The 26,124-nt window shown below is 43.5% G+C and overlaps 1 protein-coding gene across 1 annotated transcript; it reads left to right on the top strand.

The window, feature by feature from the left end:
• Positions 1 to 80: 80 nt before the first annotated feature.
• On the top strand, positions 81 to 25,542 carry PSME3IP1 (proteasome activator subunit 3 interacting protein 1). Its single transcript, XM_054049084.1, has 7 exons — positions 81 to 181; positions 9,931 to 10,071; positions 10,299 to 10,397; positions 14,978 to 15,100; positions 20,535 to 20,667; positions 22,725 to 22,786; positions 24,766 to 25,542. The coding sequence occupies exons 2-7, from the start codon at positions 9,942 to 9,944 to the stop codon at positions 24,981 to 24,983; spliced, it is 765 nt and encodes a 254-aa protein (XP_053905059.1). The 5' UTR covers positions 81 to 181; positions 9,931 to 9,941; the 3' UTR covers positions 24,984 to 25,542.
• Positions 25,543 to 26,124: the final 582 nt, after the last annotated feature.

The raw sequence follows: 26,124 nt of genomic DNA, 5'->3' as shown, positions 1-26,124 counted from the left end.
GGGGTTGGCTAGTAGCGGCCGTGTGAGAGGAAGGAGGCAAATGATTGGCTGGTTGGGGCGGGAAGGGGGCGTGGCTCCTAGCAGACCGGGGCCCCGCGGGGTCAATGGTGGCTGCAGTGGGGTATGGTGCGCACATCGCTGTAGAGGCCCTGCGCTGTTGAGGGGCCCGGCCGAGAGGAAGGTGGGGGGGCCTGCGGCGCGGGGGGGGGGGGGGGTGAGGGGAGGGCAGCCTTGGGGCAGGGGCTGAGGGCGAACTGGCTCCTGGGGGGCGGATGCGGGGAGGGGACGAGGCCGGGCTGCTGGGAGAGGCCGCGTTGCTGGGGCTGGGGGAGGGTGGATTAGGGCGGGGGGTTAGAGCTGGGGGGGGGTAGGAGGAGGCTGGGGGATGCGTTAGGGGATGGGGGGATGGGTTAGGGCTGGGGGGGTTAGGAGGAGGCTGGGGGATGCGTTAGGGGTTGGGGGTTAGAGGGAGGCTGGGGGATGCGTTAGGGGATGGGGGGATGGGTTAGGAGGAGGCTGGGGGATGCGTTAGGGGTTGGGGGGATGGGTTAGGGCTGGGGGGTTAGAGGGAGGCTGGGGGATGCGTTAGGGGTTGGGGGGATGGGTTAGGGCTGGGGGGTTAGAGGGAGGCTGGGGGATGCGTTAGGGGATGGGGGATGGGTTAGGGCTGGGGGGTTAGAGGGAGGCTGGGGGATGCGTTAGGGGATGGGGGGATGGGTTAGGGCTGGGGGGGTTAGGAGGAGGCTGGGGGATGCGTTAGGGGTTGGGGGTTAGAGGGAGGCTGGGGGATGCGTTAGGGGATGGGGGGATGGGTTAGGGCTGGGGGGGTTAGGAGGAGGCTGGGGGATGCGTTAGGGGTTGGGGGTTAGAGGGAGGCTGGGGGATGCGTTAGGGGATGGGGGGATGGGTTAGGAGGAGGCTGGGGGATGCGTTAGGGGTTGGGGGGATGGGTTAGGGCTGGGGGAGGTTAGGAGGAGGCTGGGGGATGCGTTAGGGGTTGGGGGGATGGGTTAGGGCTGGGGGGTTAGAGGGAGGCTGGGGGATGCGTTAGGGGTTGGGGGGATGGGTTAGGGCTGGGGGGTTAGAGGGAGGCTGGGGGATGCGTTAGGGGATGGGGGGATGGGTTAGGGCTGGGGGGGTTAGGAGGAGGCTGGGGGATGCGTTAGGGGTTGGGGGTTAGAGGGAGGCTGGGGGATGCGTTAGGGGTTGGGGGGATGGGTTAGGGCTGGGGGGTTAGAGGGAGGCTGGGGGATGCGTTAGGGGATGGGGGGATGGGTTAGGGCTGGGGGGGTTAGGAGGAGGCTGGGGGATGCGTTAGGGGTTGGGGGTTAGAGGGAGGCTGAGGGATGCGTTAGGGGATGGGGGGATGGGTTAGGGCTGGGGGGGTTAGGAGGAGGCTGGGGGATGCGTTAGGGGTTGGGGGTTAGAGGGAGGCTGGGGGATGCGTTAGGGGATGGGGGGATGGGTTAGGGCTGGGGGGGTTAGGAGGAGGCTGGGGGATGCGTTAGGGGATGGGGGGATGGGTTAGGGCTGGGGGGGGTTAGGAGGAGGCTGGGGGATGCGTTAGGGGATGGGGGGATGGGTTAGGGCTGGGGGGGGTTAGGAGGAGGCTGGGGGATGGGTTAGGGTTGGGGGGAGGCTGAGGGGATGGGTTAGGGGGGGATGGGGGAGAAGCCAGGTGGCTGTAATGTGGGGATCCAGGGAGGGGGTGGTGAGAGTAAGGTTACAGATTCTTGTGTGGTGATGTGTGTTAGCTTGTGTCTCCCTAGCCGAGCCACTCTGCCTCGGAAGCCAACTCCCCTTTGGGTTAAACAGCGGGTGAGCAAGGTAAAGGTGTTGTTCCAGGGCACAGTATGGCTAGTCGAGAACAGATGTCTCTTGCCGTAGAAAGATGGTGCAGTTCTCTCTAAGATCCTCCTCTTTCCTTGGGCTCTTTGTTCTACATTGGAAAGCTGATGTTTAAACCAGCATTGCTGGGATTCAGAGTTAACACCACTTTGAGATAAGCAGGATAGTTCACAGCTTTTTCAGATAGGCCACTTCAGGCTTGGGCAGACGTCACTTTGGTACACTTGAGGATATTCTGAAGGTTTTCTGTGAGGTTGACTATTTGAGTTACATTAGCAGCTAGAGGTTGATGATTATGAATTTAGTGTGCTAAGTACCGGACACATGTGTAGTGGAAACACTGGCTCTACTCCAGAGAGCTGGATGATGAGGGCTATAGGATTACATTTTTAAAAAATGAAAGTGTTCATTCTGCAGTATCGGATGGCAGCCTCCAGGAAAAAAAGTAATAGTTCATCAAGTCATGAAGAGCTGTCACAAGTGTAGTTCTGTGTATACCATCTACCTTTCTTCTTCAAGTTTCCCCATAACAGCAGTAGCATGTTTCAGGTGTTGTTCCTAGACTGGCACCCATTAAGCTGTAACTGGCTGTGCTCTATAGAGTTTAGGACGTCTTGAAGAGCAGTGTTGCTTTTCATTTAGAAAGTTTTTCACCCTGCATGCTTTTTCTTTAGTAATCTGGATGGAAAAACCTTTAAGTTTAGTGCATGTAGTTCATAATAACTAATCGTACAGCAATGTACGATAGCCACAACTGATCGTTTCTTCACGAGATTGTTGATAAACAGAGCTAGCATGAAGACAAAATTAGTAGTACATCCCTGTACAGGTGATTCCTTCAGTAGTTCAGCCAGAGGTTATGTGTCTATTACAGGAGTGGGCGGATAGTCAAGGTTCTGTGGCCTGCAATGTGCAGGAAGTCAGACTAGATGATCAGGATGGTCCCTTATGACCTTAAAGTCTGAGTATTTGGTCTTCTGAGAAGATAGTGTTTGTGTGTAAGATTCCTGTGATCTGAGAGCTCTTTCTGCCTCCATACAAAACCAAAGCACCCTTGGAAGTATGGTGGTAGAATGCTTGTAGGTACTCAACCACTGACAGTCTGGATATCTAATAGTTGGAAGCTGATAAAGTTCTTTGGGGCGTCAGCAAAGTGCGTCCTCTGCTACTCATAGCTTTTCCTAATACCTATAGAGTGAAATGGATGCGATTCGTGTAGGTTTCAGTGCTGCACAAAGGGTTCTGAAAGGAAACAGCAATACTTATCTAAGTCTAGTCATTTTACTTGTACTGGAACTTGGGAAAAGGACTGAGAAGCTTCAGAGATCCTTAAGCTGTCTATCTGCAAACTAGGGAAGATAACACTTTTTTGGGGTTACAGTCAGTTCAAATTTGGAAGGCTTTCTTTATTCAAGGACAAGAAACTCTTAAATGAATGCCTAAATTCTGCAGAAGTTGATGCCTTAGGGCAGGCCCTATCTTGACTGTTCAATCAGTTGAAATTGAGTACCTTGGTGAAATAAGTCACATTATGAAGGAAAGATAGTCAAGGGTTTGGAGTAGTACTTCACAGTTCCGTGTCAAGCTCTGCCTTTAATTTGTTGTGCGGACTTGAGCAAGTCACTGCACCTCTGTGCCTCAGTTTCCCCATCTGTATAATGTGAACTTTACTATCCAATTCTGGTGTGGTGCTCCAAGAGACACAAGGTTTCTTTTTAAAAATCACATTTGTCTCAACACATTATCTCTTGTTTCAAATAACCCCTTTTCCCCCACCCAAAAAAACACTGTAATTGACTTTTTAAAAAAAAAATTTCATTTGGAATCTTTGCTAACACTACATGGGATACTTTCACTGCTTGACTATCAGTGAGTTTCTCCTATTTATGTGGATCCTTTACACAGAAACAGTGTGGAGAAATGGGTGTTTGGTGTTTTTGTTGGGTTTTTTTTGAGGAAAAAATAGGCAAATGTGATTCAGTCTGCACAATCTGGCAGGGGGAAGTACGTCTCACCTTTTTGTAAATTGATAAGTGTCCCTTTAATGTTTTTAAATTGCTCAGAGATCATCAGATGAAAGGGGCTGTATTAGAACAAAGTATTGGTTCTAATTGTTTTTTTGTGTGTGTGTGATTGAGATGAGTGTAAGAAAGCTAGTGATGACCAAACTTAAGTTAGAGTTTTGAACAAGCTAGCCCTGTCTGCACTATGGAATCCTTGAAAAATGTCCCATGGCTACAAACACCAGTGTGTTGTAATCTTAGGAGCTCTACTTCAAGTGTCTGACACTGTTTTTAGCACTCGCACCTATCATGTTTGGGTAGCATGATGATGAAAATGGTAGTGGGACCCTTCAGGCTGTCCCAGCATTTCCTACACCTGCTGAACCAGTATTATCAACCATGGGAGATAGTTTTAAACTTTCCCTAGGTAGGGATTCTCTTTACAAAGTTCGCATTTAACTGAGTCGCTGGAAATGAAACCGGTGTCTGCCTTGGAATCACACTATCAGTTTTAAGAACAGGAGTACTTGTGGCACCTTAGAGACTAACACATTTATTTGAGCATAAGCGTTCGTGGGCTTATGCTCAAATAAATGTGTTAGTCTCTAAGGTGCCACAAGTACTCTTGTTCTTTTTGTGGATCCAGACTAACACGGCTGCTACTCTGAAAACTATCAGTTTTGTTAATCAAAATAGTTATTAGCTAAGTAAACTGGGCTACAACTAAATGTCTTAGTAACAGCAACCAGCTTTGAAGATCTTGCCAGACCAATTTCTCTGACACATTACATGGCTCAATTTATTCATCACGAGTTAAAAATAAAAATAACTTTTTTTTGTTTATCCTCTCACGAAACAAGAACAAATGGCGTTCAGCGAAACAAAGGTTGAAAATTTAAAATGAATACAAGGAACTGTTTTCAGCCTATGAAACACCTTACCTCAGTACACCTCTACCTCGATAGAACGCAGTCCTCGGGAGCCAAAAAATCTTACTGCGTTATAGGTGAAACCGCGTTATATCGAACTTGCTTTGATCCGCCGGAGTGCGCAGCCCCGCCCCCCTGGAGCACTGCTTTACCGCGTTATATCCGAAATCGTGTTATATCGGGTAGTGTTATATCGAGGTAGAGGTGTATATCCCTGAGGCCAACAGCTTAGCAGGGTTAAAAAAAAATGGACTTTGCTATAGTTGTTACATCAGTAAGGATTTTTTAAAAAAACACCAAAGAGTTTGGAAATGAGAAACTCATGCATCAGGGCATAAGCCAATCTCTAACTAATATATCAGGAAGAAGCTTTTCCAGTGTTTTTTTGTGACTGTCTCTGAAGCATCTGGTATTAGCCACTATCTGAGATGCCATATGCCATGTCATAGGTTTCTATCAAGATGCACTGTAAATGGGAAATTTGCAGTTCATACTGCCATTGACTAATCCCTGATGCTTTTAACTTTCAATCCACCCATAAGATACCAACTAAATTATACTGGGCGAGGGAGGTGGATTTAGACTGCTGTCCTAAACAGACACATTTTGATCTGTTTTTTTCTTTTTTTGCCTCAGAATTTAACAGTATAGTATTGTGATATTTAAAACTTCATCTTCTGGAAGTTATTAAGGCTAGAAAAATCCTATAGCCAGTGGGGCGGCCTTAGCTGTCAATTCCTGCAGACCAAGTCCTGACCCTGAAGATGTTTATGCATGTGCTTAACTTTTCTATTTAATAGGAGCCTTGAGTGTGCAAGATTTAGACTCCAAGTCTTGCACGTCTTTTCTGTTCTGATGTAAGCATTGTGAATGATGTTAGATGCTTAACAATCAAGCATGCCAGTCAAACGGAGGGTATGAAATAAACCCAGCCATGGGATGGTGAGGGTCTATTAGAGACTTCTTTTCCTGGTGTATATATTTACAAGGCTTTTGAAGACCAGTTCTCTTATCTCTCCATTACTGATGGCTTTGTTTTATGCTATCAGTCGAACACTAAATGGGGAGCATGAGGTAGATCTGTTCCTTAAATATAATCCATATCAATAATCCACATCAATGGGTATGGTCCAAGAAATCCCCTTGACAATGCTCTAAATCTTGAAGAACTTGTGTGTGGGAGTGTTAAAATAAAGTTTTTAAACTAGGCATTTCTAAAAATACCTTATAGGTTTCAGATCTGTTGAAAGGTTTAGAAAAGAAAACAGTTTAGGAGTTGATCTATCATTTTTATATGTGAAAGTTGTGAGGGAGGTAATTAGAACTAAAAGAATGTTTAAATTGTTTAAAATTTGGTAGTTGGAGAGACTCTAAAATCTTCACTTATTTCTCATACCTGCCTTTCATCTCTAGTTACTTTACTGGTGAGATCGGATTTGGTACGTGCCATTTCTGGTGTGGAGAATGCCATAGAGAGTGGGTAGAACCAACTCCCCCACCCCCACTACCTCAGAAGTAGATCCCTGCTGTACACCCTGGCGGGACTTCTGAAGAGTTAAAGAGGAATGATGGCACCCAACTTGGTGCTGTCCTAGCCAGATAAGAATCCCCTCTGCTTACAGAGCAGCGGGGATGCCTTGGGCCAGAGCAAATGTTTTGACTACAGTTCCTTTTTAACCAAGTGGAGAAAATGGATTCAGCAGCGAGGATAAAATCTCTGGCAGCAGTTTGTTCTGAAGAGTTAACAGTAACAATCAGTATAAATACTGCGTAAGCGTCAACCCTGTCATAAGAATCTCCTTTACGTACTGTTCAGCAGCTCATCCAGATGACATCACTGAGTGAGCCTCTCAATATTTTACAGGGGGAAGCAGAGAATCTAGTACATGTTCAGTATCAAAGGGGTAGCCGTGTTAGTCTGGATCTGTAAAAGCAGCAAAGAGTCCTGTGGCACTTTATAGACTAACAGACGTATAGGAGCATGAACTTTCATGCATCCGAAGAAGTGGCTATTCACCCACGAAAGCTCATGCTCCTATACGTCTGTTAGTCTATAAAGTGCCACAGGACTCTTTGCTGCTAGTACATGTTCCTGATTGTTCAAAATTGCTGAGTATACACAAGCCACTAAGTAGCAATAAATAGAAGTAAAAAGCAACCTTTCATCATCAGCATTACAAATGCAGGTTAGTTGTATTTCCACTAGTTTTTGAGAGCGAGGGGAAAGAGTGAACCTCATTATAAGCTGACATCTAAATATCCGGACTTTCTGAAGGTAAAAATGCTGACTTATCTTGCTGAAAAATGGAAGTAACATTGAAAATGATCAATTTTTTCATTTTTAAATGGCATTTTGCATTTTCATCTTTGTGCTCCAGGATGTGGCTACCAGGAGCACGTTTTCATCATGCTTTCCATAATGATGCTGAAAACGCTTTTGTCCTGCATAAAGTCACAGTTAAGCTATGGCACCAGTCGAGGGGAGAACTTGTTTTTGATAACTGTTGTACATAGATCCTTTCCCTAGAGTAAAGGGATCCTCTGAGCCTACTGATTTTGTTAGGGTTGTGATGTGCTTAGGTTGGACAATTTTGCATGCAAAAGACTAGTCCTAATGAAATTGCGGTAGCATACAAAGTACACTCACAACATGTGGCAGTGAAAGGCAGTCTGCAACTAAACTCTTGTCACTGCAGTGTGTAGTACACACCTGGCCAGCGGGAGCCTTTCACTATGGTGGGGAAAGGCTCTGGCAGCGGGACTGTGCACTGCTAAAAATAGCAGTATAGGGGTGAGAGGCATTGCTTGGGCATGTAGAGAACTGTGCTGGGGGTTCAGATGTGTAGGGAACTCTGCTCTACTTCCCGAAACAGTGTCTCACCATCTGTACTGCTGTTTATACCCACGCTAGCTGGGTGTGCAGTGTCTGTACTCTATACGCTGCCGTAAATGTAGGTGTAGCCTGAGTCTCTGCCCCTTCACCCCATCTACATTCTTTTATGCCCTACCGTCACCAACATACCTGAATCCTTTATCCCTTTCCAAAAGGAGTTCATGAGATGGGACAGCTGCCATAAAAAGAACGTATCATGTATTAGGAAAGGAAAGATGTTCTTATAGTGAGACCCTGGACTCAGACCCATGGGGCATAGGTTCAACTTCCAACCCTCCTTACTGGTTTCCTGTGTGTCTTTGGGCAACTTATTTAAGCCTAAACTTTCCTAAGTGACTTGTAATTTTTGTGTGCCCATCTTGAGACAGCTTAAAAGGGCCTTATTTTCAGAAGGCATACGCTCCGCTTTTTCTGAAAATCAGGCCTATTTTAAGGTATCTCTGGATGATGATGCTTGTTGGCGGCGGCTTTTCGGCGGATGCTCGTCCGCCGGCCACGGTCCGCGGTGGCCCGTCGTCTGGCGCCCACCAGATGAAAAAGGATGGGGACCACTGATCTTAGTAATAGCAACCGATTTATTCTATGAACAGTCTTACACTTGCATCAATTTTATGTATTATTCTAGAATACAGAGCTATAAATATCTGGATTAGGGGCATAACTTTATACTGGCAGAATAAATCTTGAACTTTAAGGCTTGTAATCTATTGCATGGGTTTAAACTGGGAGTAGGACTTTAGGTGTCAAGTTAATTAATTTTCTTTGAGGGGGATCACTCTAACACTTGTAAGCATGTCACTTGCTTCACCTGCACGATGGCCAAGCATTGTGACTTTTGTGTGGGTGAAGACTGGAGGTGCGGGAGGTGGGGTGGGGTGGGTGGGAGGGAGGTGTCTCTCCCTTGTCACTGAATACTGCTGCTGGTCACTGGGGAAGCCTCTATTCAGAATGAAACCAACTAAGCCCTAATTACAGGAAATTCCTTACGGACATCAGTCTTACAGTGGCACTGATAACTATAGTAGAACCTCAATTAGTGCTAATGAGTAGGAAATCTGATTGCGAATTACTTGTTAATGTACAAGATTCAGTAAGACATGAACAAAGAGCATATATAATGCACTGTAAAATAGACTTAATTTCTTTGACAACTTTCATTAATTTGTTGTTACATTCATAATGTTCTGAACTCTATTTTTGTAGAGAAAATGATGTTTGAGTAGTAGGTAGCCTCATTTCAATGTTGTTTATTGCTTTTAAATTTTTGCTTAGAAGTCGGCAGAGACTACTTTCATGTGTCAGTTTTAGGGTCTGGGTTAGCAAGGTCATCTTTGGTCCAAAACTTTTTTTCATAAATGGATTTTAAAACCCTGAATATAAACAGAAATAGTTTGATTATATTTTAAAATGTAGTCTTTTTGTAAAATGTACTTTAAACTCCTGTCTGCAGTGTTGTTAACCCATAGGCAGTCTTAATTGTGGCATTTCCTAACTTTTGAGTGCTTGACAATAGCAACCTTAACATTCTTTTAACATAGGTTTTGGTGTGCAGTTTCCTAGATTTAGGAGGGGAAAATCAAACTGAAAAAAAAAACGTGATCAAATCACCTCATCCTTGGAAATAGATGAACCATTTTGGTTGAAATTAAAAAAAAAAAATTCACACAAGACAGACACTCGGCATGGAAAATTTCAGCCCAAATGGTTGAAGCGTGGCAAAGCTTTATAAGCAACTAACAGTAGGGTTTATAATGGGCAGAGTTGGACAGCCTTGCCTGCCTGTAATAGGCAAATGTTTCTGTATCTTGTTTAAATGTTTTTGAGGTTCTCTATAAACCGGTTTGTTTTAACAAGTTTTTTTAATCCCTCACCTTTCAATTTTGTTGCTACATGCAAAATGCACCCCTCTTCTGAGCCTTTTGACCAAGAACAAGTATAGTATCTGTTTAGTATCTATCTGCTGTTACTGAGTTGGGTTCTGTGATGGACTCTAATAGATCTCGCTCTCTTACTAAAGATGTCCTACCAGTGGCGCTTTGGAATCAAGGTGAATTGTGTTCATTTTTAGGTTGAGTTAATATTTAATTTTACGTTTTTCAACTTGTGGGGTCAGACTCTTATCTCCTATACCCTATGTATCTTGAAGGATCTGTATTGCTCATAAGTGCAACCTTCTATTTCTAGTATTCCTTATGCAACTGAAACTGGAATCTGGCCTCCAGTATCAGTATTCTCTTCCATGTATTTTTTTGGACAGGCTGTTGCACAATGGATGGAGGAGATGGCACTGCTGACCTTGTAATTAACAAAAGATTTGTGTCTGAATCGGAGCTAGATGAGCGGCGGAAGAGAAGACAGGAAGAATGGGAGAAGGTTCGAAAACCCGAGGACCCAGAAGGTACTAGGATATAGTTTGGTAATTGCAGGAAAGAGATCCAAAGAATATTTAACTGTCACTACAAAAATCAAAGGAACCAGCTGCTATGCTTGTGAGAATATTTAAAAGCTTTAAGTGGGGGAGAGGGTTGGGGGGGGGGGGGGGGGAGATTAAAAGCCATGCTTGCTTGTTAAAAAAGAAATAGTCTAAGGTCTGTTCTTGTCTCTTGCTCTCTTCCCGTCTCTCAGAATGCCCAGAGGAGGTGTATGACCCACGATCATTATATGAAAGACTCCAGGAACAGAAAGACAAGAAACAGCAGGAGTTTGAGGAGCAGTTTAAATTCAGTAAGCACCAGCAAGTTATTGTTCTGAGCTGAAGCCCAGAAAAGTGCCACATCTTTGGTAACTTTGAGTTGCGTGGCCAGGTGGATAGCTCTTTCCTGTCTGATGCTTTCTTTGTCTTTTTTTCAAAGCACTGGTTTGTTACATAACGGTCACTCTGAAATTGACTTGGAAAATAATCGAATGGGTGGATTGTACTGCTGCTGTGCATCCTAAAATATGTACAGTAATTATTTGCATTAAGAGAGCATTTGGCATGTAAGGAATTAAAAGTTACTTAATGTCCATCAAAACTCACGTTCCTGTGAAGTATGGAATTAGATTATGCAGATCAAGAAGCTGAGGCGGAAGGATGTTGGAATTAGTAGTGGAGCTGGAAATGGAACCCAGTTTTCCTGACTCCCCATCCTGTCCTTTAAACATAAGACCACTCCCCATGGTGTTTTGTTTGAACGGCGAACCGTGGCCACTGGGAGCTACGAGCGGCCGTACCTGTGGAAGCTCCAGGTAAACAAAACGTCTCGCGGCCCGCCAGGGGCTTACCCTGAACAACCCGTGAACCAAGTTTGGGAATCACTGTTCTAAGGAAAAGTGAGAAGTTGGGTAAGAGAGCTTGAAGTCAGGTGCTACAGGAAGGATCTTGGAGTCTGTTCTAGATTGTTCTTTTGAACCAGTGCTCCAGCGTGAAAGGGGACAAACAGTAGTTAGAGATTTAATCTTTCAGACATTTAAAAGAGAGGCCCTGACCGCTTGAGGTGCTTTAAAGAGCATATGGTACTCTTTGCAAGGGTCAGGCTTTGGCCAAACTTCAGTTTGGGTAATTACATTCTGCCTAAATCTCTACCCTGCTGTTGCCACATCAAATGGAATTCTTCTTTCTCCATCCTTAATAGATGCATCATGTTACAGTGCTGCATGAGAACCAATACTGCCATGAATAGTGCAATTGGTCTCTTAGTGCTTATTAGGATCCTGTCCGTAATGAAATTGCTTTGTAGGGGGAAGGATGGGAAGACTTGATTAGTTTAAAATCAGTGTTGGTGGCTCCAGAGAGTTATGACCAGTTTACCTCAGTATGGGGGACTATTGGCCTGACACAGATTGTGGGGTAGAGGGGGGAGGAAAGTGTAACATTAAGGCACACATTCTACCGTATGTGTGCCCAACATGTATTGACTTCATAGGAATTATGACAGGTTTCAGAGTAGCAGCCGTGTTAGTCTGTATCCGCAAAAAGAAGAACAGGAGTACTTGTGGCACCTTAGATGCATCCGAAGAAGTGGGCTGTAGTCCACGAAAGCTTATGCTCTAATAAATTTGTTAGTCTCTAAGTTGCCATAGGAATTATGTGTATGTACGAGGGCAGAATTTGGCCCTAAGAGTGATACAGATATGTTGACTCATTCTTAGATATAATGAGCAGGTTTGAACGTTTTTGAAATAAACAGATTTGGCCATCTTCTGAAAATAGAAAATTTTAAAAAGTGTTTTTTTAAAAACAACTTGTCAATTTGGATTGGTTGGCAGAGCCACATGGTGGGATTTTTTCTTCATATCTAGTTAATTCTGGTTTTTAAAAACATTTTAAAAATCCATGGGAAAACCTAGAAAATGAAAATTGGGCCATTGCATAACACAATGAAATGAAAACTGCTTTGGAATCTAACAAAATTCTGTAATTTAATTTAATTTGAGCAGTTCTCGTTATAATATAAACATAAACATGTGGTTTCTTAAATACACAGTGTATTTTATATGTTTGTATATATATTGTATGAAGCAGATATAAGCAGTTGGAAGAAGATAGAACAAATAAACATAGTGACAGTATCTTGCTTCTCTCAGATTGTTCAGGAAACCTCATAGTGTAATTGACAGAATATAGGCAACTTATTAGGACTGCACAGAATCAGACTTCCTTGCAGGATTTGCTGCTTTTAAAACAACCAAAAAAAGACCTCATTGCCATACTCTGGTGCTTTTAAAAGAAAGATACTTTACTACAACTCTACTGAATTGTCATTGTGCTCTGTTTCCCTTCTGAACAATGCTGAGAGCAGAGGTGTTTGTGTGCATGGAAGCAATCTCCTTTCTGGGGTCTTGAATGAATGCAGTGCTAGTAAAAGCTGTATAAGGCACAGAACAGATATAGTATGGGCAGCAGCCATGCAAGCTTCCTCATTCTGCCCCATGGACACCCCTCAAGCCCCATACCAGTGGGACGGTCCTTACATGAAGGAGAAGAATTCAGTTTCCATTCAGATTCAGCGCTGGGTACCTCTGTTGACACTGCTCTCAAGGATGCCAATCGTGACAAAAGACAGTTCTACTGGGAACTGCAACAGAGGGTCCTGTGGCACCTTTAAGACTAACAGAAGTATTGGGAGCATAAGCTTTCGTGGGTAAGAACCTCACTTCTTCAGTTTCTCCTCCCTTGGTGTTCACACCTCTACTGCTAGCAGAGCACCTCACCCTCCCTGATTGAACTAACCTCGTTATCTCCAGACTGATTTATACCTGCCTCTGGAAATTTCCATTACTTGCATCTGAAGAAGTGAGGTTCTTACCCACGAAAGCTTATGCTCCCAATACTTCTGTTAGTCTTAAAGGTGCCACAGGACCCTCTGTTGCTTTTTACAGATTCAGACTAACACGGCTACCCCTCTGCTACTGGGAACTGACAGACAACCAGATCATTTCATATTGGCCACCAAATAGCGATCAGTTTGTCAGCAGTGACCTAGGGCTGAAAGGCTCCTTGTGGCTGTCTCATATCTAAATCAGCTTGTTTCTCTTGCCCAATTATGCAGTATTTGTGGCCGCTCAATTTCATTTCAGAAAAAATTCAATATAGCTTAAATATTGGACTGAGATACATCACTGCACTGGGCAACAGGAGTAGGCTGGCTAGAAAGGAAAGTGCTGTTGACACACATACCTTGTTGATTGATAATGCTGGGGAAAGTACCCATTCTTTTCAACATGCTCATTGGTAAGCTTTACAAAAAATATTTTTTTTGGTAGACAGTTATATTGGGGCTAAATGCTGCCCTCGATTGGGGTTTAAAAAGTTTATCCAACACCTGCAAGCCAGAAGCCTCGCGTACCAGACAAACGTTGACTCCTAGGAGAGCGATACCAGTAAGATCTAGGAACAACCACTACTGCCTTGGCAGTTGCTGCTTATAGTTCTAGATACCAAGCACCTGCTGAGTAAAACTAAGGTTCTTGTCAGTTTCATGCAGTCAGTCAGAATGGGACCAGTGAACCTGACCAGTGTCTTCTCACTTGCCGTTGCTTCTGAGGAAAGCTCTGAGCAGTAGCAGACACATTGGAGGCTATTGGGCTGGAGACTTAGGGAGGAGTACTATATTCTTCACAACGGTGAGAACTGGAACTTCTCAAATTAAAGCCTTACATTCAACAAAAATTGACTTTGAGGCCCCACCCTTCCTGAAGCTTGCCACTCAGATTTTTCAGGCCCTGCCTTTTGAAGTTAGGTGGGACTTTTATCTGAGGGCAAAATAGGGCCCTTAAATATGTAAAGTCCTAAAAATCATCTTTAGGAATTAAACCTTCATGAAGCTAAAACCAGTGAAATTTGTCCAGGTTGCTATAACTGAAGAGAATTTTCGGTCTGGCCACAGACACCGCCGGCTTTGCTTTTTTTAAGCCTTTCATTAGCTCTCTGAAAATGTGTGGCTTTGATGGAGTGATTATCCTTTGCATAACAAGAGACTCAAAGAACCTTCTAATAAGCTATCTGTACCCTACTTGGAAGAGCAGAATGGAAATTTAGAGGGTAAAGACATTGATAACTAAACAGAACATGTTTAGCTAATTTAGCTTTTACTGTATTTCTAATTGTGGTTGAGTATGTGTTCAGTAAACTACCGTGCTGTGTTTGCTTTGTTCAAAAACATGTGTCTGAGGCCTGGTCTACACTAGAAAACTAGATTAGCACAACTATGTCGCTCAGGGGTGTGAAAAATTCACATCCTTGAGCCATGTCGTTAAACTGACCTAAGTTCCCCTGTATGCAGCACAGGGTTGATTGAAGAATTGGTCCAACTACCGCCTCTTGGGGAGATGGATTACCTATGGGAGAACCCCTCCCATTGGCATTGGTAGTACGCTGAAGTGCCACAGCAGTGAAGCTGCAGCATTTTGAGTGTAGACAAGCCCTTAATTTGAATATGCTTGGGAGCTCAGCTTTGCTAATCTGGAATCCCATTGATTAGAAAATCTTTAGCCTGGAGAAGTTTGTTCTCATTAATTAAAAAAACAAGCTGATCCTTGGGTGGTTTGTCTTCTTAAGGGTCTGATATATACTTACTTTTTTTTAAACTGACAGTATGATCAACTGGTTAGAAGAGAGGATTGATAGTAGCCATGGATACTACTTCCTACCCTACCAGTGATCGCTTCCCCTCTCTGCTTTAGTGGTACTATAGATGCTATTTGTAAAATACCTGTGGATGATTATCTACCTTTTGAAATCCTTGGATGAAAAGTACTGTTGCGTGGTCCTCCACTCTACCAGCTTCTTAAATGGCTTTTAATTTTTGCTTTGCTTTATTCAGAAAATATGGTAAGAGGCTTAGATGAAGATGAGACAAAGTTCCTTGATGAGGTTTCTCGGCAACAAGCGCTAATAGAAAAGCAACGAAGAGAAGATGATCTGAAAGAACTAAATGAATACAGAATATCCTTTGCATTGAAATGACTCGCCACTGGTCTGAGTAGACGGTTATAAGACAGGGAACTACAGTTGGGTTGTGCTGCAATCAGACTTTGATGTCCACACACTTGTTTTTCCTGCAATGTAGTTTTCTACACAGAAGTGTATATGATGATTATCCGCCTCTAAAGTGCTTCGTTTTGTTCTTATTTTGGATCTCTCAGAATCTCAGTTTTTTTGGTCATGTCTTCAAAACTTTTCTGTGTGTTCCTGTTTCCTTCCTATTGCTGTTATCTTCTTCTGATATTTCACACTGATACAAGGATAGGAAGGGAGGATGTATACAGGAAGGATGGGCTTTCCCTTTTTGCAAGCTCTGCTTTATCCCGCACCTAATTTAAAAAGCAGATCTGCTTTCACCAAGCTGTTTTTTTTCAGATGCACATTGACAGCTTTAAAAGCCAAACTGTTTGAAGTCGCTATTGAATTATTGTCTTTCTGTTGCTTTCGCAATAGTTAAGGCTGTTCATGGAGAAGTGCTAGAGAGCAACTTGGGATGCTCTTTTTCTCCCAGCCTGAGGGTTAAGCCTGTCAACTCCACTGTGTTTCTATCCCTTGCCAGACCAACATGCTTGGGGACAAGCTCAGGACCTCAGCCTGGGCTTGCACATATGGCAAAGCATTGAGCTAGTGATGACTGTCTTTAAGGTTGAAAGGAGAGAATTGTTTCCTCTCATCTACCAAGATGCTGATGGTTCTTCCCTTTCTGTTCGGTCATGATCAAGCCCATTATGTTTAAGTAATCGGTGGGTGATGTGCAAACTCTGACACTTCGGTGCAAGTTAGCAGGGGGAACAAGGAGGGTCAAACTCCACACATGAGGAATGAAGTAGGAAAATGAAGTGGGGAGAGAATCCGATTGATACTGATTTTATATAAAGATGTCCTAAGGTAATACGTATTGGAAATGCATCACTTATCCATGAGACAGGAACCGCCAACATCTAACTTGGTAGGAGGTGCCAGTCTGCCCCAGCTCCTCTTTTTGTAAATAATGCGAGTACAGTTAGAAATCACAAAACTTAATGTGGGACATAGCAGGCACATTTGCATATAGGAGTTTCTTTAGATGTATTTGGACTGATGATTCACGGGATATATTTAGTTTCTACTACGGCTGCTTCAGGGTGTGCTGAATATTGGGATGTGCGTGGCAGCTGCTTCCACAGCATAGATATGACTGCACTAGCCAGGTCAAACAAGTCCAATAGTGAATCATGCTAGCCTAGAAGGAGTCTTATGTGCCCTCTGTTAGCTAAGTAATTGACTCCTGACGTTACTGGGCAGTGTATCTTCCAGAGTTTTAGGTATCGGTAAGCTCAGTCTTTACAGCCTTAAAGTATCATCTGTTTTTGCATCGACAGGCCTTGCTATATATTACAAATTGTAGAACCCATGTCCTAAGTTTATTGATACTGTCAATGAGAATTTTTAGCCTTTCACCCTATATTTTGTCATTGTATCTTGTTTCAGTTTCCTGGCAGATTGAGTAACTCCAAGTGGCCCATCTTAAAGTTCAAGTTAAGCTACTTTTAGATGCTGGCATCCTTTTTTAAATGGCAGTTAGTTTCTGCAGTATGAGATGTAAATGGATTATTAGTAATTGTGTGACTGTAGAGCTCAAAATGTCATAGGATGCCATTGTCCCTGCCCTAAAGTCCTTCCAGTCTAAAAAGAAGTGGATCAGAAATGTTGCTTTTGTCATTCCATCAGACTTCCCCAGCATAACATTCAGTTTAAGCTACGCGGAGGCACCAGCCCAAAGCACAGACCGAGATCAATAGGTGGCTCAAATATTCTCCTTCCATTTATGCACTGTAATAGGTGAAAAATGTGACACCACCCTATGAAATTGTCTCAGAATGATTTAACATGCTTCGACCTTGAGAGTCATTTTAAAAGAAAAAATGTATTCCACCTGTAGTTTGTCAGATAAAATGTTGCTTGAAGTGGGAACTGAAATGGCCAACTCATAACCCCCAAAGCCCATGGTTAACACTGGGAAAGGGTTCCAGTTATCGGTGCTGCTTTAACTAATTCTGTCTCTAGGTAAGTTGTGAATGTTCTTGGTTTCTCTAAAATTAAGCTTGACTTAGACTGAGGGTTACCTGACTGTGCTAACCCAAAGTGTGTAGTTTGCAGCAAGGAAGGTATTAGGAAAACTAGGATATTGCTTATTGAAATTCTGAAATAACTAATTGCACTGTCTGATAGCTCATAACTTGATAGTCATGGATACATATTGGCTACAGACAATGGCTGAGAATTTCAAAGCATTCTAGGGGATTTAGATGCTTACGTTTAATGGAAGATGTGTCTCAATCGCCTACATTGCTTTGAAATTCTCAACCATTTCTTACAAACCTGAATTTTACTTTTTAAAAAGTATTTTAACGCTCTGTTCTGTTCAACACAAAGCAAGGGTATGTGATGTTTGTAGGGGTGTGTATATTAAAAATTGCTGCTTCTGTACTGCAGAAGTGACTGACTACTCAGTTTTTCTCTGATAAAGAACTTTTAATGGTCTGCCTGTATTATTTTTAACGCTGCTTAGAAATAGTTTTGTAAACACTAGCTTTACTAATTTACTAAACACGTTTGCTTTACTAATTTGTATTACAGTAGTCTTATAGGCCCCAACTGAGATGAAGGTCCATTGTGCTCAACGCAGTACAAACATACTGAGAGAGAGATCCTTCAAGAAGAGCTTGCAATCTATTTAGATGAGACAAATGAAAAGCATGAAAGGAAATATCCATGTAATCTTAGAGCTCTCTGAAAAGGAAGTCCTGCCAGTCATCTCTCCCATAATGCTAGCATTAAACTATATTGTAGGACAACTATTTTTATGCTTGTATCCAGGATTAACACAACGCTCTGTACATATGTTTTACATAGCTTTATGGGAGGGAAAAGTAATTTTGCTTGTAATGTCAATCCAGCAATTCCAGCAGTGGGAACTTCTGCCCATAGAGCTAATTTAGATAAAACCAGCCATGGGTGTTTCAGTCTCTGGAAATGGATGTTTAGTTAGTTGCTGAGGATTTTGGAGGTAGGGTTGCAATGTTTGCAAAATAGCCTCCTTTGCCATGGTATCTGTAGATAAAAATTACACTTCAGCTTGCTCATAATGGCTTTAGCTAGCCTCGTATTCAGGTATAATATAGCAATAGAAATATGATAATAAGAGCCTACCTCGCTAACATAAGTGAAAAGAACCACGTGTTGCAACACGAAACTGTTTTAAAGAGGTACTGCCTGTCTAGAGAGAGCATTTATTACTGCAAGTGGCCACAGGATGGCACCATTGTTCCATGTATTTAAAAAAAAAATTTTTTTAAGCCACTTAGCAGCTACAACTACTAGTGGCTGTTCAGTTGTTGAGAGGGGGAAGAAAATCACAAACATGACAGACTGGGTTCTGGATAGTAACTATGTCCCTGGAAAAATCAAATAAGGAATGATCCACATTATGAACTGGAAAGACTAAAACAAAGCTTTTAAATAGATGTTCAGAATTTCCCAAGTATGTGTGTAAATACACTTTAACACAGAGTATTTGCACATTTGCTGCCACTTTACTGACATGACCTGCCAAGTTTGAAGTTTACTGTGTCCTGTGTCTTCCCTGCAACAGCTGATGTTGTCTTTTACTTATTTGTGCAACTCAGATTTTTGTGGCGTTATATGAATTTGTGCTGTTAGCTTTTTCAGGGAATTGTAGTCAAAGAAGGGACTGATACTGGAGTTAAGGATAATTTTTTTTGATTTGTAACCTTGTAGGTTTTTGTAGGTGCAATTATAAAACTTCCCAGAAGATTTTCCAGGTCCCCATAAATACCAGAGTAATGCACTAGTAGCAGCAAGGAAATGGGTGGTGTAGGTATTTTTTTCAAGAAGTAGTCTGATGGGTCCTGTATCAGCCCAGCTGGGATCAAACTGGACTTCTCCATAGGAAGAGAACCAGTTAGTGTTTCTGCAGACTCTTGGGAGTGTCTTAATGTCAGAAAGTCGGACTTTGAGGCCTATCCAGACTTGCCTGCTTCGTTGTGGGTTGCACCTGCATCCCACCTTTCAAATGTTCTGGTATAGGCGACTCATTTCCTCTGTGGGCATTGCTGGAACTGGTAAATGATGCTACTCACTGACAGTGGGGGCAGCATAAAGAAGAGAAATTAGGCCGTTGTTCAAAGAGAATGTGGTTTTTATTTCTACGGCAGAGTTGTTCTCAACAGGGCTGTGGTGCTTATAAGCCATGGCGGGGCATTTGAAAATGTAATCTCCATTTTATGGGATGACCTGTCCTTTAAGATTATTACTTGTATATGAGGACAGACAGGTTTAAGCCACTCTTACTTGACCATTTGTATTTCACTGAGGAAGGGAACTTCTGGGCCCTCGATCTTTTGCATTAGTAGTTCGCAGAGGCCTTAATTGTGTTCAGGGCCCCCATTATCCTGGGTGCTCACCATGCACAGGTGCACACAATTCTCGCTCCAAAGAGTTTACAATCTCATTTAACAAATCATAATCTGCCTTGTCCACATGTTGAGGACAAACTGCTACAAAATTCTCTGTAAGAAAGAAGATTCCCTCACTCCAGCTTTTTGGTTCTTCAGAGGTCTGGTTGTTTCTTAGTCCAACCACATTCCAACCTGGCAGGGTTAATTTTCAGGCTGTCCGTGAAGGAAGGAGCCTGCTGTGTGACCAGTAATGAGGCCAGCGTAAAGGGAGGAGAGAATTTTTAAGAAGGCCTTGTGATATGTAAGGCTAATTTGTTCTGCTTTATGGGCGACCGAGTGGGATGAATTCTCCTCGTGCTGCATGGTTGCAAAGTGGGGAGGAGAATTTGGCCCACTAATGAATTCTCTCTCCTTCAGAAAGGTTGGGTTGGGAAACAGCTGGTCTGTAACAAAAGTGTGTGGGCCCAGGGGGTGATAGGAGGTCCCATGTCATCTTGTGCTTGCACTTTTTTCCCCTTCCTTGCACCCTCCACCTTTCCCAAAAACTTTTTAACAACGAGAGAGGACACAGGCCTATAGGGTAGCTCCTCTGGTGCCAAGAGCACTGCTTGTTGGTCCAGTACAAAGTCCTTTCCTTGCTATCCTGAAGTATCTGATGAGGAGAATTCCCACTATGCATCTGCCACTATAGCCCGCATCCCTCTCTGCCTGTGAGTCCTCCAGGAACAGGCCTGGCATCGGAACACCAGCGACAGCTCCTAAGAGTAAGGTTCTCATACTGCTGGCGTGAGGTACCTGCTCAATGCCATTCAACAGGCTTGCACAGTACTATGAGGCCCTCAAGCTGTGAATGAACCCCCATCAGTGTTAGCAGGCCAGACTGAATGTAATGCAGAAGAACTGTCATCTCTGTTGATCCTTAACTGTTAATTCACAGCACTCTCGCCAAAGTGGGCGTCAGCACGGACCCAAAGAAGGAAGCAGAGAAGAAACTCACTGTGAAATCAGTAGAAAACAAGAACAAGTTCTCTCAGGCAAAGCTGTTGGCAGGAGCTGTGAAACACAGAAGGTTAGTTTCACACCTCTATAAATTCACAAGGAGAGGAACTGAGTTAGCAGTATGGAGTGAGGCAGGCCAAAAGCTGCCTTTGGGAGATTGTCAGAGGTGTGAACCTTAGCAAAGAGACGGGGACTAGCATGTTTCTATAAGTCTCCCAGACGGTGGGGAAACTACGATGATTCAACCAGACAAGGCTTCAGTCATGTCAGTGTCATTACATCCTGTATTGGGATCTGAAAATGGCCTGTTTTCAATCTTATTCATGCCACTTGTATTGAGTCGAATGATTTGCATCACACGTCAGCTTGTTTTATTGATACCTAATTTTGACTGTTGGTGTAACTCATTGTGACCATCTGCTCCTGAGGGTAATGTGCAAGCTTCTCTTGTTCTCCACCAGTTTGGCTTGACGGCGTTGTTGCAAAACCCTCGCTTCCCAAGGGATAGGGCAGTTTTAGGTCAGTGGCCCAGTCGCTGTTTCGCCTCTTTGAGACTCCCATCTTAGCTACCCGTTACACAATATTGTGTAATAGGAACCACTATCCTGTAGGATCTGGACTGTGACCATGTGTTCAGGCTATGGAAGTGCAACCAGAAGTGTGACTTGCAGCTCATGTCGACGCACCCACTCTGGCTAGCTCGCTAAAATTAGCAGTGAGGACTCGGCACTGTGGGCTGTGCACGCCCCCTGGGTATGTATTCATGTGGCTAGCTGGCTCTACCACATCCTCAAGGCTATTTTTTAGCCAGCTATCTAGACTGAAGCTAGCACAGGTATGTTTACATGAGCTGCAAATTACACCACTAGTGGCAGCACAGACCTAGCCTCACTTCCCATAGACAATCAAACAGTCCATCTGATAACAATGACTGTTGTTAATTAGCATCTAGAAGTAAATTGGTGATTGAATCTGGTTGTAGTTGAAGGTATAGGAGATTCCTTCAGATGCTTCTCATTTGTGGTGAGTAATTTCATCCCCAGTGAAATAGTAACCCATAATCTAGGAAGCTGGCTTTGGTAAATTCAGCACAGGAATATCTCAAAACTCCTCTTCCAATCCATGAGGTACAACTTGGACCGATTTTTAAAAGGGAACAAAACTTGGATGGTAGCTAGCATCCAAAGAGCTATTTTTCTCCCTAACCGTTGGCATCTAAGCAGCAAGTTCTGGCATGTTGCTTGATGGCACATCTGATGGCTGCAGATGGCATCTATTTGAAAAGAGTGTTTCAAAATTGACATGTCAGTACCTTGGCATTAAGACGTTTCTGAAGTCAGTCACTTTTTCTTCTATTTCAGGCTAGCTGAGATTAAGTGACGCCTCAATTTAACATCTGTCTGGGCATTATAGACTTTCCTGTATTATTGCAGGTTTATTCTGTGACTAACTTTTTAATGCAGGGAGAGGCTTCACTGTCCCCTCAGATGAAGGAGAAGCATCTTCACATTTACTATTGGTGTGCTACATAATGTTGCTTAACAATTCCCATTTAGCACATGGGCAGAGGAACCGTCTATCCCCCCTCAGGGATAGCAGGCACTTCTATACAGGAGAGGATGAGCAACACCTAGTTGACTAGTGAAGGGATGACTGGATTGATTTTTCTAATCAGAAGCATTTGGAGGAATATAGAAGTGACAGATCTGAAGGAAGATCCCATTCTTTGTAAGCAGGCTTGTATTCTCTTGGTGAGATGAATGCTGTCCCTCAGTATAAAGAGATGCAAACTTATTTGGGGGTTTTCTTGGACACAAACTCTTCAATATTTCAAGAACAATAGTCCCAGGTAGGTGAGCAGCGCTAGTGCTGTGTTCCCCTACAAAAGACCTGGCTTTGATTCCTAGATCTGGATTTCTACTACCTAACTTGGCAAGGGGTGGGAATACAATGTAGGCAGTATGCTGAATGTCTGCATAATAGCGATCCTTCCCAATTAGCAGCAAAGTTATCAAGGTAGTTGGCTGGAATTCTCTTTGGCACTCAAGGCAAATCTAGTGTTATGATTTTTGCAGTTATAAAGTGACTGTTTTCTGACTAACCAGGTGACTCCACTTTCTCTTACAGTTCAGAAGGCGGTAACAGTGTGAAGAGACTGAAATTAGACACTGACAACGACAAGAATCAAGGTGTGTTCTGGCCTTGGAGTTTGATATGTAGAGTGGTTTATATCTGGGAAGTCTTAACTTATTTGCCAGTGTTATTTGTTATAAGGGCTCTTATCTTTCTCCAAGATTGAAACTAATTGGACTGTGTTGCATATTGATCTTATTTTCTTTTCATAGTACTCCCCAGTATTTCCAAATGCTTTGCAAAGCAATAGATGGTCATTGTGGCTACAGAAGCCCAAAGACTCAGAGATATTTAGGCACCTAACTCCCAGAGATAGGTACCTAAATACCTTTGTTCTGGGCAGGGCAAACTTGGCAGCCATTTAGGAACGTACAGCAGTGCAATCATGATTAAGACAAGGCTCCACCACGGAGGTTTACTATTTGACCGTAGAGGCCATTGGTCTGGGCTATGGGGTTCTCCGCAAACAGCCGAGGGATATTTTGCCTTTGTGTGGCAAATGACCATTCATGGACAGAGTCGGATCGCAGCCCCAGTTTTCAGGGGGATGAACATAGGATCCCTAGCAGTTTAGTTCCCTTTCACTTCAGATTTTTTTAAATAAAGCTTCATAAAATACCACCGCACAAGCAGATTAGCTCTACTATAATCTGTAGTGCCTATGTAAACACAACTGCCAACAAAAGGTAGCCTTGGTGCAAAATGAGGTAGCCGTGAAATTCTAACAACTCAAGGAGCTGGGCAAGCCCAGGAGTTAAGATAACTCAACCCCATGACATGGCCAAATCAATAATATCCTGACCAACTATGTGCAGCGTGGTGGGGTGAACTTCATGAATGTAGCTTAATGCTTGGGATTGCCTTCCCCGAGTGCTCAGGATTTCGATACTGCTCGGGTTTGGCTTTTGTTTTTTTAAAGGGGAATCCAAACCTGTTTGGTGTTGGGGAACTTACGAGTTTGAACAACAAGACTTAAAAGTCCCTTGATCCTGGGCCTGTGCTAAAGGCGACTTGACCTGGCAGCTCCTCCTGTGCAGGTGTTAACAGACTAGTCCTTACCCGAACTTGTGAGTGCTTTGCGTTTTGGAGCTTACAGGCTCCACTGGCCTGACCCGTAGAAAGAGATGCTCACAGCAGGAGTATATTTAATAAGGAGTTGGGGGGAAGGGCAAAAGTTCATGCCTAAAATTGTCAAATTTAAACTTTTAAACGACTGGTTTCCCTGCTTTTCAAAACTTAGTAAGATGCACCAAGGAAGCTAAGTTAGACATGTCTTCCTTCAGCTGTCCTTGAGCTCGCTGGGAACTAGTTTTGTCATCCAAACCAAGAGGGGAAAAGGGGACTCCTGTACTCAGGTCATCAGAAGGGTTGACCAAAATCAGAACTACTCCCCTTTTGGGCTTAGGAAGTTTCAGCCTGAGACAAATGTGTTTGAGAAAGTTATGGGCAGCGAGGAAAAAAAGGAAGTCGACTCAAGCTGGATTTCAGTCTTCATTGTTGTGGCTGCTATTGCCAAGAGAGAATAGCTTTTACTACCTAGACACCCCAACCAGCATGGAAGTAAGCTGTATAACTACACCCCAAGGCACATTCTGAAACTCCGGCTGTTCAGTTAACTGTGTTTCCCAGCATTGTAAAAGCTAACCAGCTGTGGAGTGCTGGAGACGTTGCTTTATTCCACTGCTCTAGTAGTCCTTCTCCCAACCCAGTTATTACAGGGCAAAATTTGTCAAATATACGAAGCAGAACCATTTAGCGTTCATGGAATGTATCAAATGGATGGTCTTCGAGGGAAATACTGCCTTCCCAGGACCGGACTGACGAGTGATGAAAAGCTCCATCGCTGGGGTCGCCAGTCTTCCTACTGGAGGAAGCTTTAGTGTAGCAAAGCTGGTTTAGCTGTATTAGGTAAGCACAGTGGTCAAGTGGCAACAGTATATGTAGAGCATCTGGTTATACTCTCGGATTAAAAGCTACATGTGTCTCACGCTCTTGCTTTTTGAAGAGTGTAACGGTTTGTTCATGTGTCTTTCAGAAAAGCCAGCGTGTGTTCCACTCGGGAGCAGCTCCATGAGTGGCTCTGCAGTCCACTGCCCCTCAGCAGCTGTGTGCATTGGTATCCTCCCAGGCCTTGGCGCCTACTCGGGAAGCAGCGATTCTGAGTCCAGTTCAGATAGCGAAGGCACTATCAACTCCACTGGAAAGATTGTCTCCTCGGTCTTTCGTAGCAGCAATTTCTTCGATGGGCCATAACATAAAATCCCTCCATGTCAATGTAGCTTGGAAAGATAGCCTATGCCCTAGAGGGTGAAAGATGCATCCTTTCTCCCCCAGGATACCCTTCCTAGCTAACCTCTCAAGATTAACCTTCTGGGTACCTTCACATAATACCAAAATAATCAACTGAAGTTATCTTGCCCCCAAAGCTTCTTCCATTTCTGAGGTGCATACGAGCCTGTTTGATAGGTTTCTACTCTAAAACACTGAGGGAAAATACTGCTATTGTAACCAAGATGCGGGGTGGGGGGAATGCAGGAGAAAGCCTTCTCTTTTAAAGTTCTTATGGAAAAAGATTTTCCTGGTGATTGAAGATGGTTTTTTTTTTTTTTTTTTTCACAACCAGAGGCTAAAGCATTCACTTGCAGCACCAAAGGCTTGTAAAAATGGCCATGTGTTCTGTTTTTAAAATGTCACTTTTTATTCTGTATTTGAGAAGTGGCGGCAGAATAAAATCAAGCAGATGGTGGAAATGTAGATTGCCATGACACTGTAAAGAAGCTTGTGTGACATGATTAAAGAAATTCTGAATGCATTTTTATCTTGGCTTTCGCCATTCATAATTCATGGTGAGTCTGTTCCATTAAGCAATTTCTACTGTGCCCAGCCCCTTACCATCAGTGACATCGAGGGTGCCAGCACCCTACAAAGTAAGAAGAGGCAGCAACACAAGACCCTCACTCTGAATGGAGCTCTTCACAGAGCGTAGATGTCTGAAAAATCAAGTCTTGCTGTTTAATGCAAACCGCTGGTCTTCTCACCTGACTCGTTTTACCAAAGCAAAATTATTCAGCCAAACTTCAATTGTTAAACACTCCCGTGGGTGATGGATCTAATATTCACCCCTTCTGCTCAAGGCTGAAAGTGTATCCTCTCTCTATGTATACACTAATCTGGGATACTGGTAAATGTGGTGACTAGCAGCTTTCCTCCAAGAGAAGGATGTCTTAAAGTAGCTACTCCACGTCCCCGAGAGGCAGTAGCTATGGCAACCGAAGCCCTCCCATTGACACAGCACTATTTGCCCTGGGAATCAGGTCAGCATCTCTGCTTGGCTCATGGGTGTAGATTTTCCACACCCCTGAGCGCTGTAGTTATACCAACATAAGGTGGGATC

The sequence above is a fragment of the Malaclemys terrapin genome, chromosome 14 (assembly GCF_027887155.1).
Source record: "Malaclemys terrapin pileata isolate rMalTer1 chromosome 14, rMalTer1.hap1, whole genome shotgun sequence".
NCBI lineage: Eukaryota > Metazoa > Chordata > Testudines > Emydidae > Malaclemys > Malaclemys terrapin.
This window is presented reverse-complemented; position numbering and strand designations above follow the sequence as displayed.

Excerpts from the sequence above, each read along its gene's own strand:
- PSME3IP1 (XM_054049084.1), top strand. The coding sequence starts at position 9,942 with ATGGATGGAGGAGATGGCACTGCTGACCTTGTAATTAACAAAAGATTT. Across the intron at positions 10,398-14,977 it reads TGAGGAGCAGTTTAAATTCA|AAAATATGGTAAGAGGCTTA; the intron begins GTAAGCACCAGC and ends TGCTTTATTCAG. Across the intron at positions 22,787-24,765 it reads TGACAACGACAAGAATCAAG|AAAAGCCAGCGTGTGTTCCA; the intron begins GTGTGTTCTGGC and ends TGTGTCTTTCAG.